General features: G+C 41.0%; 1 protein-coding gene across 5 annotated transcripts in view; it reads left to right on the top strand.

Annotated features, from left to right (window-relative positions):
* The window catches only part of nacc1 (nucleus accumbens associated 1), a 39035-nt gene extending 23652 nt beyond the window's left edge, over positions 1–15383 (top strand). For 2 of the 5 annotated variants that reach the window (XM_008117469.3, XM_008117470.3), the window contains 5 exons: positions 1683–1739; positions 4167–4340; positions 5939–6044; positions 6315–6412; positions 6666–15383. In XM_008117469.3, coding sequence (XP_008115676.2) covers positions 1683–1739; positions 4167–4340; positions 5939–6044; positions 6315–6412; positions 6666–6925 — 695 coding nt within the window. In that variant the 3' untranslated portion in view covers positions 6926–15383. The remainder of the gene's footprint in view (positions 1–1682; positions 1740–4166; positions 4341–5938; positions 6045–6314; positions 6413–6665) is intronic. The other 3 variants (XM_062970510.1, XM_062970512.1, XM_062970511.1) reach the window with 3 other exon arrangements.
* Positions 15384–16201: the final 818 nt, after the last annotated feature.

Below are 16201 nucleotides of genomic sequence, written 5' to 3'. Positions count from 1 at the left end.
CTCGTCTCTCTGTTTGTGTATTTACTGATACTTAGTTAGCTTTTTAAAATCTCCATCTGGTTGGCGCTGAGTTGTGAGAGGGGACTTGAAATCTGGGGAACAAGTACAGTAAGCTTTTGTTGAGGTCATGGCATAGGACCCCCTGGAAAAGTAGAAAAGCCTATTTTTTAAAAAAACTTCCCATGTTGTTACAACCCGAGGGAACCTAGGAATCTCTTAAGTCATCCAGTGCAACTCTGTAGTCAGTGCTCTTTCTAGGAATTTCTAGATTCTCCAGTGCGAGCCGCTGAAAGTGAGTCACAGTGGGGGAACAAGAAGGCTCACTATATTGGAATTAGATCTGCCTAGCTTGTCATTGTGAGCTCTTCAAATTTTATGGCAGAGATATGTGCTTGGTGAATAGTGTTCATGTCCACTTGTACCATGTCACATCCCAAACAAATGTATGTCCTTGTTCCCACATGCCTTTATACAAAAATGTACTGTTGAGAGCTTCCGTTAGCCTTGGGTTCTGCTTTTGTTTACATTGGTGTTCACACAGTGCAAAAATAAAAGCACATATAACACTGTTGCACATTTTGTAGCTGAAGTGGATATATGTGAAAGGTCAGCATTTAGCAATGCCTTCTATAATGTGACTGTAAAATGTCTGAAAAGTGGTCTTTCTATCAGTATTAAATCAGACAAGCTCGCCATGCTGGCTAAAGAATTCTGGGAGTTTTAGTTCAAAAATGTAAATCTTCCACACTTGTTTAATACTGAGTGGAAAAAATACCTGGCAACCATTTAGTTCTATATTCTCATATCCTCAGAGTCAGACCTTGGTCATCTTCTAAACGGGATGGTTCTTTCTAGACCCAACTACCAATGTTTAATTTAGAGAAGAGAGGAAATGTCTATGAAACATAATAGCATGACTGTGTGGCTTATACGCAAGAGGTGACCAGTGTTCTGGAACTGTACTCTGTGACTAAATGAAGTGAGTGAACAAGGTGGGTTTGCTGGATGATTTTGCTGGTAATTTTTCTCATGTTCTCACAGTAGTTGTGATCATGAGTGATTTTCACGCCCCTTGTGCCTTTCTGTATCTTCTAACCCAAATTCCCGAGGATGAAATAGTCAGGCTTTCTTCTGAAATGTGGTCTGCAAATGCAAGTTGCTTATCTCTTTATCTAAAATGCTTGTTACAAGAAGTGTTTACCACTATCTCAGCCTGCCAGGTGGACAATTTCATATTTTGGAGTGTTTCGGAATTCCAGATAAGGGATGCTGTACCTGTTTTCAGAAATGCAATAGTAGCAAGATGGTTACCTGCATAGAGACCTAAGAGTTGGAAGAATTTATTTTGTTGGACCACACTTTCTCGAATTCTCCATCCAGCAAGGACAGCAGCTGTGCTAAGTGCGGGATTCTAGGAGCAGTGGTCCAAAAATCTGACTCTCCCAAACTCTTTCAGGACTGTCATTCGTGCCATGGTGACTTTCCAGACAGTTGTTTTTTACATGGGACTATTGCTGAAGAGAGTAAATAAATTTTGGAGATTCTTCTGCACATGAATATTTAATATCCTGCTTGCTATCCATTAAGAGGCACTTTTGAAAACATTTCTAAAGAACCTTTCATTCCTGAGTTGTTGCAGAGTCAGTTCTGCCTCTATGTAATCGTTGTTTTGTTTTCATTAGTTTTAGATGGTTCTCTGTTGTGTTCCACGTCGAAGCCTTCTGGGAAACAGTATACAGGTAGAGGTTTTTAAAAACAAAATACACTATGGACTATGGCATCTCAGGCCTCACTTCAGCCACCAACATGGTATAGGGTCATGAGAAAGGTGTAGTTTCTGACATCATGTATCCTTCTCCCAGTCTTGAATGTTATTCCATGAGACTGTCTTAAAGATAACCAAAGGTTTTGTGAGGCATCTTGAAAAATACCACCAAAAATGTGGAATGTTCAGTGCTAAGAGATAGCATAAAAATTGTGTTCTGAAATATGGGTTAATCCCCCACCCAACGCTAGTCAAAGCCTTCTATGTGATTTTATGTACTTAATGAATTACATGTATATCCATTCTGACTACTAAAAAAGACATTTGAGATTGCTAATAATAGCAAGATTTAAATAGAAGTAAATATTTTTCAATCATAAAAACCATATTTTAAAAATACAGATAAAAACGTGAACATAAGGAAACAGGAGCCCTCTTCAACTGTAGCATGACTTAAATGCCACAGAAATCTGTCTGAATAGAAAAATCATTGTCAAAAACATAGCAGAGAAAGAACTAGCCTACCCTCCTTGGCAGGGATTTCCAGAGGCTGGAAGCAGCTACCAAAAAAGCTCTCTCCTCTGTCTCCATTATACTTTCTTTTGAGATTGGCAGAACAGAGAAAAGATCCTCCCTGAATATTTTGACACTCGGGCAAGGCCTGGTCCCAAGTTATATAGGGCTTGATAGGTCATGGCCAACACTTTGAATTTCTCCCAGATGCAGATGGTTAGCTAATGAAGGGAGTCACATGCTCTCCATAGTTGGTCTTGTTAACCATCACGCTACAGTGTTATGCATTTTCCAAACACTTTTCAAACCCAGGCCAAGGTAGAATATGTTTCAGTATTCCAAATGGGATGCAATAAAACATCAAATGTGCCCAGGAACTGGAATAGTTAGCGTATTTGCCTTAAGGGTACGAACACACTCCTGTCCACTTCTGAAACCTGGGTTCCCATGTTCAGCCAGACTAGAAATAATGTATTTCAGGAGTACAATTCTCTCCAGCAAAGGCCAAATCCTTATGCCCACATCTGCCTTTCATCTCTGTCTTGTGTTGGTGAAGCTCTAGTTTGTGTTCCCTCATCAAATCCAGCCCAAGATCAGAAACTGATAGCCAGAACTTTTTCAATTGATTTTGTTGGATAAGGGAGATATGCAGCTGTGTATCATCAGCACATTGGTTGTGGTGAACTACAAAACACCAAAAGATATTTCTCTTGGCAGCAAACAGGAGTCATTGTTCAGCACACCAACCTTTGACCTTGACAAGGACTGGAGCCATCAATAAAACAGTATATCAACCCCATCTCCCATCTGAGACAAGTGATTCAGAACAATATTATGATTGATGATACCAAAAACTGCTGAGAAGTCCAGCAGAACTAACTTCTATCCAGATCCCAGTGTAGATTGTCCATCTGGCCAATCAAAATAGTATCTGTTTTATGACCAATCTGAAGCCAGATTGAAACTGATCCTAGATCAGCGCTTCTCAAAATGATGATCCATAGGCCAATTGCAATCCATGATCCATTGTCCCTGGTAAGTTTCCAGAAAGAAACAAACAGTTGTAGTCAATGAGCACAAATATCTCATCACTGACCTAGAGTCAGTGGCAATAAAATGACGAGCATGCCTCATTTTTTCTCTTCTGTTGAAAAAAAGCTCCAGTAGGTATACAGGCAGTCCCCAAGTTATGAACAAGATAGGTTCTTTAGGTTTGTTCTTAAGCTGAATTTGTTTGTATGCCGGAACAGGTACATTTTGTAAGTATAACTCCAGCTATATATATCTTTGGATAGCATAGGGAAGGGTTGACACTCCTGTGGTGTTTGTTTTGCTGTTTGTGCCCCTGCTCAGAAAATTTCACCTCACTTTCTATCCCCGTGATAACTGGATTTTGACAAATTTGGTTTATTGTGGAAACAAGAATTGGTGAGAAAGCTTCAGTAGAGACACCTTTCCCCCATAATAACTCTTCCAGGAGTGAATTTCCCTTCCTAGGGGTAGATTTCTCTCACTTCCTTTTGTCTCACCCCCGTTCTTAACCATGAGTCATTTGTAAATTGGAGGTTTGTAACTCGGGTACTGCCTGTATTTTTAAATGGCTTTCTGTTCTTGGTGGATGGAGTAGCTCTTAGGGTCCTGTTTTTAAAAGGGACATGGTAGCAAATCCATAAATAAAGGCAAGGGTATGTGAATGTGTATGTATCACATAAGAAATTTACTCAACAATTCTTATGGAGTGTTTGGGTGTAGACTTCTAAGCTTTTAAAGAAGAAAAGAATGACTTCTTATTTGGATGCCACAATTTCCATTTCTATTCCATGCTTCCTTTTCTCCCATTTTCTGTCTTTTTTGGTAAACTTGTTCATCTCCTGACTTCTTTGTCCAGCAGAGAAAGTGGAAGCTCTGCCAGACCAGGTGCAATCTGAGTCTCGCAACCGGATACGGGTGCGGCAGGATCTGGCATCGCTGCCCGCTGAGCTAATCAACCAGATTGGGAATCGATGCCATCCCAAATTGTATGACGAAGGTGATCCAGCTGAGAAACTGGAACTTGTGATAGGTGAGAAAAGTGCCTCAGCCAATAATGGTCAAGTGTTGTATGGAGGTGGGGGGACAGCATATCGTTTTGAGCTAGTTGCAATTAGCAAAAGCCTAATTACCTCCCAGTGGAGAATCACCCCACTCTTATGAACTGGTACTTTTTGCTCTTGTTATTCAGGGAATACATTTGTGTTTGAGCTCAGGCACCAAAACTAGGAAGTCCCTATTGTTCGTTACACCCATACTGGAATTTAGGAAGTCTGCTCATTCTGTGCCAGCTTTTCTTAAGATCCCTCAAATTTAGGATTCTTATGCCATCCATCTCCACAGAATGGTAAATCTAGTCATACAGCCTTGCACTTCCCATAAAGATAAGCAACAGGGAATTGAGCACAAGGAATCACAAGCTAAAAGTATGTATTTGTCATCTAGATTAGCAGTGGCCCTGGCACTAATTGTGCCCATGGCTTCAGACCCTGATTCTTAGGGCAGCCGTATCCAGGCAGTTCAGCTTCCAGCCCTTGCAGTTTTGCTCCACTGTATTTCCTGCCATCATAGATCAGTTGAAATGAGCAGAATGGGTCTGATTGTGCCTTCTGCTTTAGGCAGAGAGCAAGCTCTGAGACAAAATCATGCTTGAAATGAATGTCTTCAATTAAAGTAGGGGAATTCACTCTCAGTTTGAATGTTGCTGGCAGATAAGCCAGAGGTAGAAGTGTCAAAGGAAATTCATTTCTAAATATTTCTTGATAGTAAATCTACATTTTGGCTTTTCTCTGTCCTATCCCACTAGAGATTTCAAGAGTGTTATACCTGTAGCAGGTTGTTGCTCAGTCTTGAGGTGGGAAACGTGCTGGAAAGGGCTAACCTGATAGCAGCTAGCACATGCTCTTTTGAGATACTTGGTTGCAGCCCCAAACAACTGTATTTCATCGCATAATAGTTACACCCCCATTTTTGAGGTAGCAAAGCTGGGTGTTTTTGTCTCCCTCACACAGTTGTTTCACCCTACACCCCTGCCCCTTGGAGCTATGGGGCTTCTCTTAGCTGCCCCAAGGAACCTCCCTCGGTAGCCAAGGGAAGCCCTGTAGCTGCAAAATAGTCGCACCCCTCCCAAAAAGTCGAGAGAGCAAGTGAAATATGGTATTTCCTCTGTATGCTTAGGTTGCTCAAGAGCCATCTTCTTCCAACCCAGTAGACTTCAATCCGTACTTGCAGACTTCTTTTTGCTTTCTAATTTTTGCACCTCTCTTCCCAGCATCACTGAAATGCCAAAATTAGCTATAAGCATGTGCCCAAAAGATCTATACAATAGTCATTACATATATGTAGCCCTGTCAGGGTCACATCTGCAACCAAATTACAAAGAAAGGGTCAGGCTCACGAGAGGAATCCATTAATGTCTGCTAACTGACTTCATGTTTAGCATCACTTTCCATGTGCTGTTGGAAGCCGAGAAGGGCTGGATGGATCACATAGCTACAAGAGGTTTTGCCACTTCCAAATGCATTTAGGAAAGGTGATATTTTGTTAGATGGCTTACTGGTCTCAAGCGAATGTGAAGTTTCATACTTTGATGATAGGCTTTGCCCCCTCCCCCCTCTCTATCCTGCACAGGTACCAATGTGTACATTACTCGGGCACAGCTGATGAATTGTCATGTCAGTGCTGGGACAAGGCACAAAGTACTGCTCAGACGGCTATTGGCATCCTTCTTTGACCGGTGAGTTTTCCAGGGATGTATTGGGAGAAGTGTATCTGTCTGCTTCCTTGGCCCCTTGTTCTGTTTTGTTGTATTGTTTTTTGTTTGTTTCTTTTTTGAACCAATAGAGGCAAAGAGCTTCTAAAGAGCTCTGCTAAAATCAGGGTCAGGACAGTAACTGAGTTTTCAACTCAATCCTGATGGAGATGGACCAAGCTCTCAAATGGGGGTAGGGGTGGAGATAGCCAATCTGTTAAGTTTTTAATTTCTTTCTCTTTAACTGCTTGGTAGGAACACCCTCGCTAACAGTTGCGGCACTGGAATCCGCTCCTCCACCAATGACCCTAGCCGGAAACCTCTTGACAGTCGGGTGCTGCATGCCGTAAAGTGTGAGTGTGTGCTGAAAAGATGCTTGGGTGGAGCTGGAGGGCAGGTGGGACAAACGGTTATGTAAAGATTTCAAAATGGGTCCTTTCTCCCAGTGGATGCTATAGCTGTAGATTTTGCTAAGTATCCATTATGCTAGATGTTTTAGAAGACCCCAGGCAGGGATTAGCACTGAGAATCTAGAGGAGAAAAGAGATGTGGGGTTGTCCATTGCACTGGCTCAAATCACAGCTCTGCATTCTTTTCCTGTCTCAGTTTATTGCCAGAACTTTGCTCCAAACTTCAAGGAAAGCGAGATGAACGCTATTGCTGCTGACATGTGCACAAACGCGCGACGTGTCGTCCGTAAGAGCTGGATCCCCAAACTGAAACTACTGATGGCAGAGGGCGATACCTATACGACCTTCATCAATGACACTGGCAAAATGGAGCCAGATATCATGGGAGTGGAGCACAGCTTTGAGACGGGCAGCCATGATGGCGACGCAGGCACCTCTGCAGAGGGCCTCCAGTAAAACATGCCCACTTTCTTTTTTTCTTTCTTTTTTCCCAATCAGTGGTTTTTATTTCCTAATTTGATTTTTGTAGGGTCGTTTTCCACCTTTTTCATTTCATTTCCTTTTTTTCTGTTGTTGGTTTGTTTTTGTTTTGACAAATGGGAAAGAAAGTGTTTGTGCGGCCTCCTTTCAAAAGCAAATGTTCCTTACATGAGCTTTGCTTCCTTTGGCACCACAGGAAATCGGAGCTCAGAGGGGAGGCCTTGCTGATGCATTGGCAGTTCTGGCTGGCATTCTCACCCTACCCTCCCCAGTCCCCACTTCCTTCTATTCTCATTCTATACATTGTTTTTAGAAATATATTTTAGTAGATTTTTTTAAAGCAAACAAATCCATTTGCAAAAAAGAAAAAAGGCCACGATCCAGGGAAGTATGGTTCCAGAACGCTGCCTCTTCCTTTGTCTGACCTAGTTCTCTCCAGACAGGGCTCTAACTTGGTTTGATCACCAAGTCTTTCCTCAGGTCCGTATTAGAGTGGAAAAATCCTAGTGCCATGAGAAACTCAAACAGGGAAGGGAGTGAACCCCAGTGCTGCTGCCATGTCCTCTCCTTCCTTCTTCAGCTCCACTTCTCTCTTCTCTTGCTTAGCAATGCTCAGGTCTTGCAGTCCTGCTCCTACTGCCACTGTCACTACACATGGACACACAACTGTGCTTTGCATGCCCCCTGAACCTATGTACCTTCCCCATTCCCATAGCATGAAAGTAATAGAAAGTCACCTGTAATTATTATGATTCTTGTTGTGGTTGCAATAACTAAGGCATATTAATCATTACGATTGTTGAGGGATAACTCCACTTCTTTTGCAGTGTGACTGTAACAGTGCTTGAATTACTTTTATAGTCATGGGGTGTGTGGCCTCCCTATTTAGGCATGGTTTATATCACAAACCAGCAGTAGTGTAGCATTTTGCTGCTTTTATATAAAAAAAACTAAAAGAAACTGTTTTAAAATGAGGAAAGGAAGCTACTGTTCAAAGTTGTAATTTTAACTATCTAAAATGGTCATGATAGTTATTTCCTTTTTTAAAATGTACTTTTGGGTTGTTTAGAAAAATAATGTTGCGAGTGCCAGCCCTTTACTTGTCTTGCAGGTTCGGATTGCCTGATGTGTAAACTTGATAATTTGTAGGCCAAACCAGTGTGGCAGAGTGACCACTTAGTATTTTGAGTGGCACAGTCCATAAAGGGATCAAAATAGATCCCTCCCTAAATGTAATGGGAGATGAGCTGCAAGATGAGCCTCTTCTTTAAACACTGCTGTGGGGCTTCCAGATTCTTATAGGGCTAGCCTTTTTACAGGGTCCAGTTTACAAACAGTTCAGTTTTCAACCAGCCTATAGTCCTGTCACAGCATCAGTAGCATATATGCAGTAGCCCAAAGTCCTACACTTATGGAGGCAGGCACTGAAAGGCAACTTGGTCTGTCTCCTTGTGCTGTCATGGTCTGGAAATGTGCCTAGAAATTGCTTTTTCAGCATGACTGTTAAAGGGTGGTCCTCTGTACAGACCAAACTTTTAGACACTGTTGAAGCAAATGGCAGCCTTTTCTGCTGCTTCACAAAAATTGGAAAGGAAGCAGTAAAGCCCAGGGAGAAAGCCTCCTTTCCTTAATCCTGACAGTGCCACAACCTCCTCAGTGCTTGGGGAAGTTGAAGGATATCCCCAAGCCTGGAAACAAAAGAGAATGCATTCTCTCAAGTGATTTCAAACCTCTGGTGGAGCTCTCATTTCCACCAGCCGCTAATGAACTGCAATGTGAAGTTACACTTCTTGCCTTTCTCCACATCCCTGTATGTTTTCACTTTCACAAGGTTTCTGAGTGGCATTTTAAGGTAAGGGCTTGGCTGAGAAATTCTGCCTTTGTCTTGAGGCTGAAAGAATGTGAAGCCTGGCAGAAGCATCTAGGTTCCAGTTATTTTTACTGGAAATCGAAACCTCTGTCTGTCTGTCTGTCTCCACCACCACCACCAGTGCAGATATCTGGAAAGATTTGCTGCACACTTATGCTTATTTTTGCCCTAAAGCATCATTATCCTCCCTTTGAGAGAACCAAACTGTTCTTTCCGATCTTGAACAGAGCCAATGGGTGACAGCCCTTTCTTTTAACAGAGGAAAGTAAAAGATTTGTTTATAGATGGACACTTTGAATTCAGTCAGAATAAATCCCAAAGCACCAGTGCTAAACCCCTGGCAGCAAAAAAGGGTAGCAAATTCTGTGGTACCTGAGACCAACTAGCATATCATTTCAAGTCAGAATGTTAATCGCAATTGGAGGTGCCTTGCATCAAGTCCTCTGTAAATCAAGGCAAAGCTTACCTGGATATAGTCTCCTCCACACACACACACACATATGGTGGGGGGGAGAAAAGAAGGTTGGCAATTGCTAGTTGGATTCTTCCCGTTTGTTTGGAAAGGGAAATCATTGTCAAGAAGCCTCCTTACCTCTTGTGAAATAATTATTTTTTAATCACTTATACACCTCTGTTGTGGATTTGATCTATACTGAGCATATTCAGTTAGAATAATCCAGTTTTGTTAAGGAGATCAGTGCCAGAAGTGGTGTATATCTGTATTTTGATGCAAATGGGATCAGCCCAACTTCAAGAGGGGTTTCTGTTTGGAAGAAAAAGTATGGATTCCTTCTATTAAGTGCTGACTGCTGCTAGTTCATGTTTATCAGAAGACACCTTTCATTTGTTATTAATACTTCTATTAATAATTTAATAATTGTAATTTATTGTATGTTTTAATGACATACAAAGAATCTTTTCTGTGGGTCTACTGGTAGTCATGTTAAATTTTGCAGCAAAAACAACAAAGAGTTTTGTGGAATATAAACACTACATAGTTTTATGTGGCATAAGCATTTGTGGACTTGAGCTTACTTTCTCAGATACACAAAAAGATACACAAAAAACTCCTGTAGTGCATCTTCTTACAGCTCTACAGAGAAAGTAAAATGAAGGCCTTATGTTAAATAAGAATTCTGACCCAAATGAGTTTTTCTTTCAATCCCCAAGTTTCTAGCATTGTAAGGAATGAGACATTAAACATAATTCATATACTATTTGCCGTGTTTGCATCCCTTTGATAATATTACTTGCTGCTTTTATTTGGATGCCTATGCTGTGTTTTTAAATGCTCGTTGTTTGAAATTACTACCATGCTAGAAATTTAGGACTAAAAGAAAATTTCAGTTGAATATTCCTTTTGGCAGGGAGTTCAGTGCTCTCTTTTGTACATACCTGTGGAGTTATACTTTTGTTAGGATGGTTGGATGCCGTCACAAGTTACACCTATCCAAACTGTCTTATCTACTCAAAAGTTGCAAGAGTTCTGCCTTCTTTTGTAAATAGCCAGCCGCATTAGTCTTCCTGAGCTATGAATAAAAATCTCCACCACTAAAAGGCCACTCTAAACTACTTATCCAGGGATATTTTTTTTCGTGTCAGGAGCAACTGGAGTTGCTTCTGGAGTGAGAGAATTGGCTATCTGCAAGGACGTTGCCCAGGGGACGCCCGGGTGTTTTGATGTTTTACCATCCTTGTGGGAGGCTTCTCTCATGTCCCCGCATGGAGCTGGAGCTGATAGAGGGAGCTCATCCACGCTCTCCCCGGTTGGATTCGAACCTGGCAGCCTTCAGGTCAGCAACCCAACCTTCAAGTCACGAGGCTTTTATCCCCTAGGCCACCGAACACATATTAAATGTTCATATGCTAATCATGACATTTTCTTTGGCCGTCACTGGGGGGAGACACAGACAGATGCATGTCCTGTGTTTGAGGAGATATAAATAAGGACACAGTTTGCAGATGGCTTAGGTAGCAGGAAACTACAGAGTTGTTGGTTCATAGGAATGAACTTCCTGTGAATTATTTTTACAAATCAGTTCAGTCATCATTTGACTTTGTGTCTATCTGTGCCTTTATGTCACCTGTGACTTATGGCAAACCCAGGAATTTCAGAGGCAAGGAATACTCAGAAGTGGTTTTGCTAGTTTCTTCTTCTGAAATATTACCTAAAGCATCGGATATTCTCTAATGGCATCCCATTCAAGTACTAACCAGGATTAATCTTCTTAGCTTCCAAGATCATGCAGGATCTGGTGCCTTTAGGATATATAGAGGGCTTCTGACTTTACTCTAGGTAAATGTACATTACAAGCTAGAGCCAGCATTATATTGGCTTTATTGTTGTGGCTTCTCCAGGGAATCCCAGGCATTTTATATCTGTGAATTTCTTTTTTCAAAAATGACTGTTTGGGTGACTCTGTTGATAAAAAGAGTAACCATGCCTTCTAGTGATTTTTGTCAGCATTTGCACTATACTAGGGAGATATGAATCACATTTTGGCAAGATGTGAAAACTTATATGTTGGCTTCAACACAGCTCTAGACATTATGGCGTTTCTACTTTCTTCCAAATTTTCTTACATAGAGAAGATCGTTATTTTGCCATTCAGTCAGAATTATTTACTATGCATATACAGTCATTTTCCTAATTAAATAATTTCACTGCCCCCTTAATTTGTGTTTTTCCTTCAAGAAGATAAAAAAATAGAAAAGTGATTTTTTTTTAATTTTAAAAAAATCAGACATTTACTAGAAAACCAAATACTGATGCTGAATATTCTTCAGTCATAGGAGTACTGTATGGCTCCAAAAAGTAACTGTTATTAAAACACCGTGTCTCTGCCTGTCTCTTCTACTCATCTTTCTTTCCAATTTCTGAAATAGTTTGAAGACAGCTGGTTCAGGTAATGAATAATATGAGACCTGAACAAGAAGAGCTATTTACAATTGCAATACAAGGGAGATGTGTGCATAATCATCTATGAGATGTGCTTTATCATTGTGGGGACAGGTCTGGATGTGTATTGCACTACCAAGCTCATCTGAGATAGGTTGACTGTGCTAATGCAAGTGGAGATGTGGATTTGTAGTTGTTGTATAAGAAGCAGCAAGCAGCCCCAGTCCCACTGATTCCCTTAATGTTATGTCCATGACTTGTGCATTCATAAATATAAGCCTGGTATAATGCAATAGCTGATCTGAAAGCATGAGAATTAGTAGCTGTGGCTGTTAACATTGCTATGAATTTAATTCTAGTGAGCCATTTCTAGTGGGAAGCAGCTGTGGCATTTTGCTTTTTAGGGGGGAAAAACTACACTCTAGCATTTTGTCTATGACAGAGGGTTGAACCTTCACACAATGCTTTGGGCTTTGATTCTTGGAGAGCCTAGCCAGCATGGCCAGTGGCAAGAACATAAAGGAGTTGTAGTCCTACCTTGCTCCATTGCGGCCAGATTAGCCTCTGCCTGGAAAATTCAGCATGATTTCCCTGCCGCCCCCATACTCCAGCTGACTGACTGAATGAGACTGAGCCCTTTAAAAATTCATCTCCTGGGTGCTGTTTTTATCTGGTTTCTTTCACACATCTCTACTTTAATCTTCCCCAGATAGTTTCTGCAACAATTGTAGTTGCAAATGTGAAGGAATTAGAGTTAAGATTGCTGTAACCTGTCTTTTTGCACGCAAGTGTATGTGAACACACACTTTCACCAGTTTTGCCTCCAAACCAGCACTGGAAGAAATACTTTTTAAGATTCACAGTGGCAAAGAAAAGAAGTGTGGAATTGGAATGTCTCCTATAAATGTGGGACAACCTACCACAATCCCCCAACCTCTTGCCATTGGAACAGCAAGTGTCCTTTTAGACCTGCAGCTGTGGAAAGATTGGTGGGTCACATATTAGTCTTTTTCTTACTATTCCTTCTCCCTCCCACCAAATTTCTTAGCTAATTGCCCTTTGTTTTTAGCCTTCCTGCTATGCTCCTTGCATTCTGACAGCTATGCACTATGTTATATTTTAAGGGGTATGCCAAAAAATGTAACATGTGCCTCAATCAAATGTTCTTTCTTCCCCATGTATACAACGTAGATACATATGCCAGTGAGCCAGGAGTGATTATGGTATCTTGCCATGTGTAGATGCTGTGGAAGACCCACATTTGCAAAACAAGTAGCTCTTTGTTTTAACTTTTTTTGTTAATTCCATTGTGACTTTGATTGCCTCCTTTCTTTCTTCCCTCCTTCTTTGCTATAAAAGTGGGAGTACAGTTATGTTGAAGTAATTACCTTTCCTTGTTGCAAGTAGCAAACCTGAGATGCAGTTTGGGAAGGATACTTGAATGCATTGAAGAAACTTGAAGGAAATGAACTTTTTGTTCGTTTTATCGCTGCTTTAATTCATCATTGCCTATTTGCTTTCATGTTCCTTGCAATTTACTGCACGTGGTGGCATTTCTACAGCATCTTGACACAGCAAGCACGGGAGTTAAGGCTTTTCTTTTTCTTCCTCTCAACACTACCAAGAAATTTGATTCTTATATGGATTTCTAGTCTGTGAACTACTAGACAGTATAATCTTCAAGTTGTGCATGCATGCCATTGCTATGCCTGAAGGAAAATGCAGTGTTTATTGTTTCAGCACATCCTTTGCATGCAAAACATCCCAAGTTCAGCCCCCATCATCTCCAGACAGGACTAGAAAGACAATATAGATAATAGTTAACTAGATGGACCAGTGGTCTGACTTTCTATACAAAGCCACTTCTTATGTTACTTTACTTTTTGACAAACTCTGATAGTTCATCCGAGATTTTTGGTTTGTCTTCTTGCAACGGAAATACCTGGATCAGGAAAAGGAAGCCCCAGTGGGTCCCTTGTTTAAATGAAACATGTGTCTCTTTTTGTCCACGTTTTGAATCCAGTTAGCTTTTCACTCACCATCATTACTCTATCATCTACAAGATGTATACTTCTAGACTGTTTTGGCTGTTCGTAAAAGCCACCTTTGGGGTTATGGGTTTTTCTTTGGGGAAAGGAGATAGATGTATGCAAAAAGCTGGGGATGTTTCTCTTAAGAGTATGTCAGCTTTGGCATTGTTACCTTAAGGTGAACATGGCTTCTCTTAAGTGAACAGAAAGCATGGGATTTGTACAAAAACAGGGACTTGCCAGGGACAAGAACCTGTAGGGATTCTTGAAGTGCTTGTCTTATTGATACAAGAAGGGAAAGAAGAGATGCTGGATTAAGTGGGAGAAGATATACCATCTCATATTTATATATCATAGAGGCATTATGTATATAGAGCCTTTGGTTTGGTGCCAAGAGGGTTAGTACTTATATCAACACTGGAGCATAACATAGAATTGCCTCTTGCGTTGTTTATGTGGCTGTATTTGCTGGTACGATTTGCCTCAAGGACTGCCCCTTCCGCATTCACCTGCCACCCAAAAGGACAAAGTCATACATCGGTTGGTTTTCCCACTAAAGGACTTGGCTGTGCTACAGCTGCCCTTCACCCACTACCTTGAAACTGAAAGAATCCTGCTTCGTTATGTGGTACAAGCTGCCATAGTTTCTAAGACAAGACTGCCAGAGTTAAATTTCAAAAACAAAATCACATAAGCAAAGAAGCCCCTGAAGGTGGGCATGCATTACTTACTTTGGGACTGTGCTCTTACATGCTGCTGGGCATATAACCATCTTAAAAGACCCATCCATATTGATGGAACTCTGTCTTTTGTCTTGTCTTGCAAATGGTGGCAGGGGTTTTAAGTCTTTAGGGAAATGCACTATCAGTTTGGAGAACCTCTTTATCCTTTAGGGATGCTGTGGATAAATTGGATGCCCCGGATCCACTCCCTGATTAGAAAATCTCACTGAAGCTCACCTGGACTAGGATTGGTATGGCCTTGGTTGAAGTTCCTTCCAACTAAACAAGGAATACCACTTAGTGGCATATTTGCATCTTGGATGTGGCTTTCTTCCAGGGATCAAAATTATCTCAAGATTTAAGGAGGAAACCAAGGCCTTTGTCTTATCTCTTTTGTTCTGTCCACTTTTTGGTCATCTTTTGTTTTTCTTCTCTTTTATTCTTTCATAAACTAGAGCAAAGATTTTTTTTAAAGGACAAAAATGTACACTGAAAAGCACTAATGAAGCCTGATTATGTAACCTCTGTGCAGATGCAGCATGGACTATTTCCCCCCTTCCAGGCGCTTTGGGTTGACGCAAGCAGCTACTCCAGTATCAGCCCCCTCCCTCCCTCACCCCTCGTAAGATCCTTCCAGAGAAGAAAACCAGTCCTTTAAAATAAAATAACAAAAGCATCCTCCCCCTTTCCCCTCCCAGCCCCCTCAGCACCCCTCCCTGCTTTTTACCTCGAATCCCCATTCCCCCTTTGGCCCCTGGAAAATGCCAGTATTTGTTCTGTGTTATAAGTGCCAAGAAAAATTTTGTGACTCCCTCATTCCTGTGACCTGAGAGTATCAAGAATTGCACATTAACTACTGTAAAGATTAAAACAAAGGAATTCAGAAATGTTAATAAAAAAAAGTTTGTAACAATTGTGTGCCTGGTCTTTTTCTTTTTAAAGCTAGATTGAATAATCATACAGCATCTTTGTTGAAACTGGAAAGAGTCAGAATGCACTTAGAAGCAGAGTTGTTACCTTGGAGTATTGCAAAAGATCCATGTGAAGCAAATGTCACTTCCAAATAATCTTAACTCCATTGCCCAGAACTAATACACTAAAGTTAAAGACTTGTTTTCTCCCAATATTTCCTATCTTGTTTCAACTCAAACACTTTCTTAGCCTAGATTTAAGCATTCTCTTAAAAGGAGCTGAGATGATTGTCAGAATTCCACACTCCTTTAATTGCCATCTTGTCTTTAATTCATGTGTGGTGGGTGTTCCTTCACTGCCTGAAGGTGCTTTTATCCATTAACAGTACACTGGCGCAATCCCTGCTTCCTTTGCAGCCTCCTCTCCAAATATGTTCCATTGGGAGGCAATTCCCCATACCTGCTCCATTCCCTTTTCTTCTGAGAGACACTTCTCATAAAATAACCAGTGTGTTTTCTTTCTTCATTTAGGACAACCCACAGAGTGTTATTTTGTTGGAAGTGGGTTTTAAAATCATAACACAGGCAATCCCTGAGTTACAAACATCTGACTTACAAATGACTGTTAGGGAGTGAGACAACAGAAGTGAGAGAAATCTCTCCCCCCCCCTTCCTGAAGGGAAATCCACCCCTGAAAGAGGAGTTATCATGGGGAAAAGGTGTCTACTGAAGCTTTCTCTCCAATCCTTGTTTCCTTAATAAGCCAATTCTTTCAAAATCTAATTATCATGGGAAAAGAAAGTGAAATCTCTGAACATGG

The sequence above is a fragment of the Anolis carolinensis genome, chromosome 2 (assembly GCF_035594765.1).
Source record: "Anolis carolinensis isolate JA03-04 chromosome 2, rAnoCar3.1.pri, whole genome shotgun sequence".
NCBI lineage: Eukaryota > Metazoa > Chordata > Lepidosauria > Squamata > Dactyloidae > Anolis > Anolis carolinensis.
This window is presented reverse-complemented; position numbering and strand designations above follow the sequence as displayed.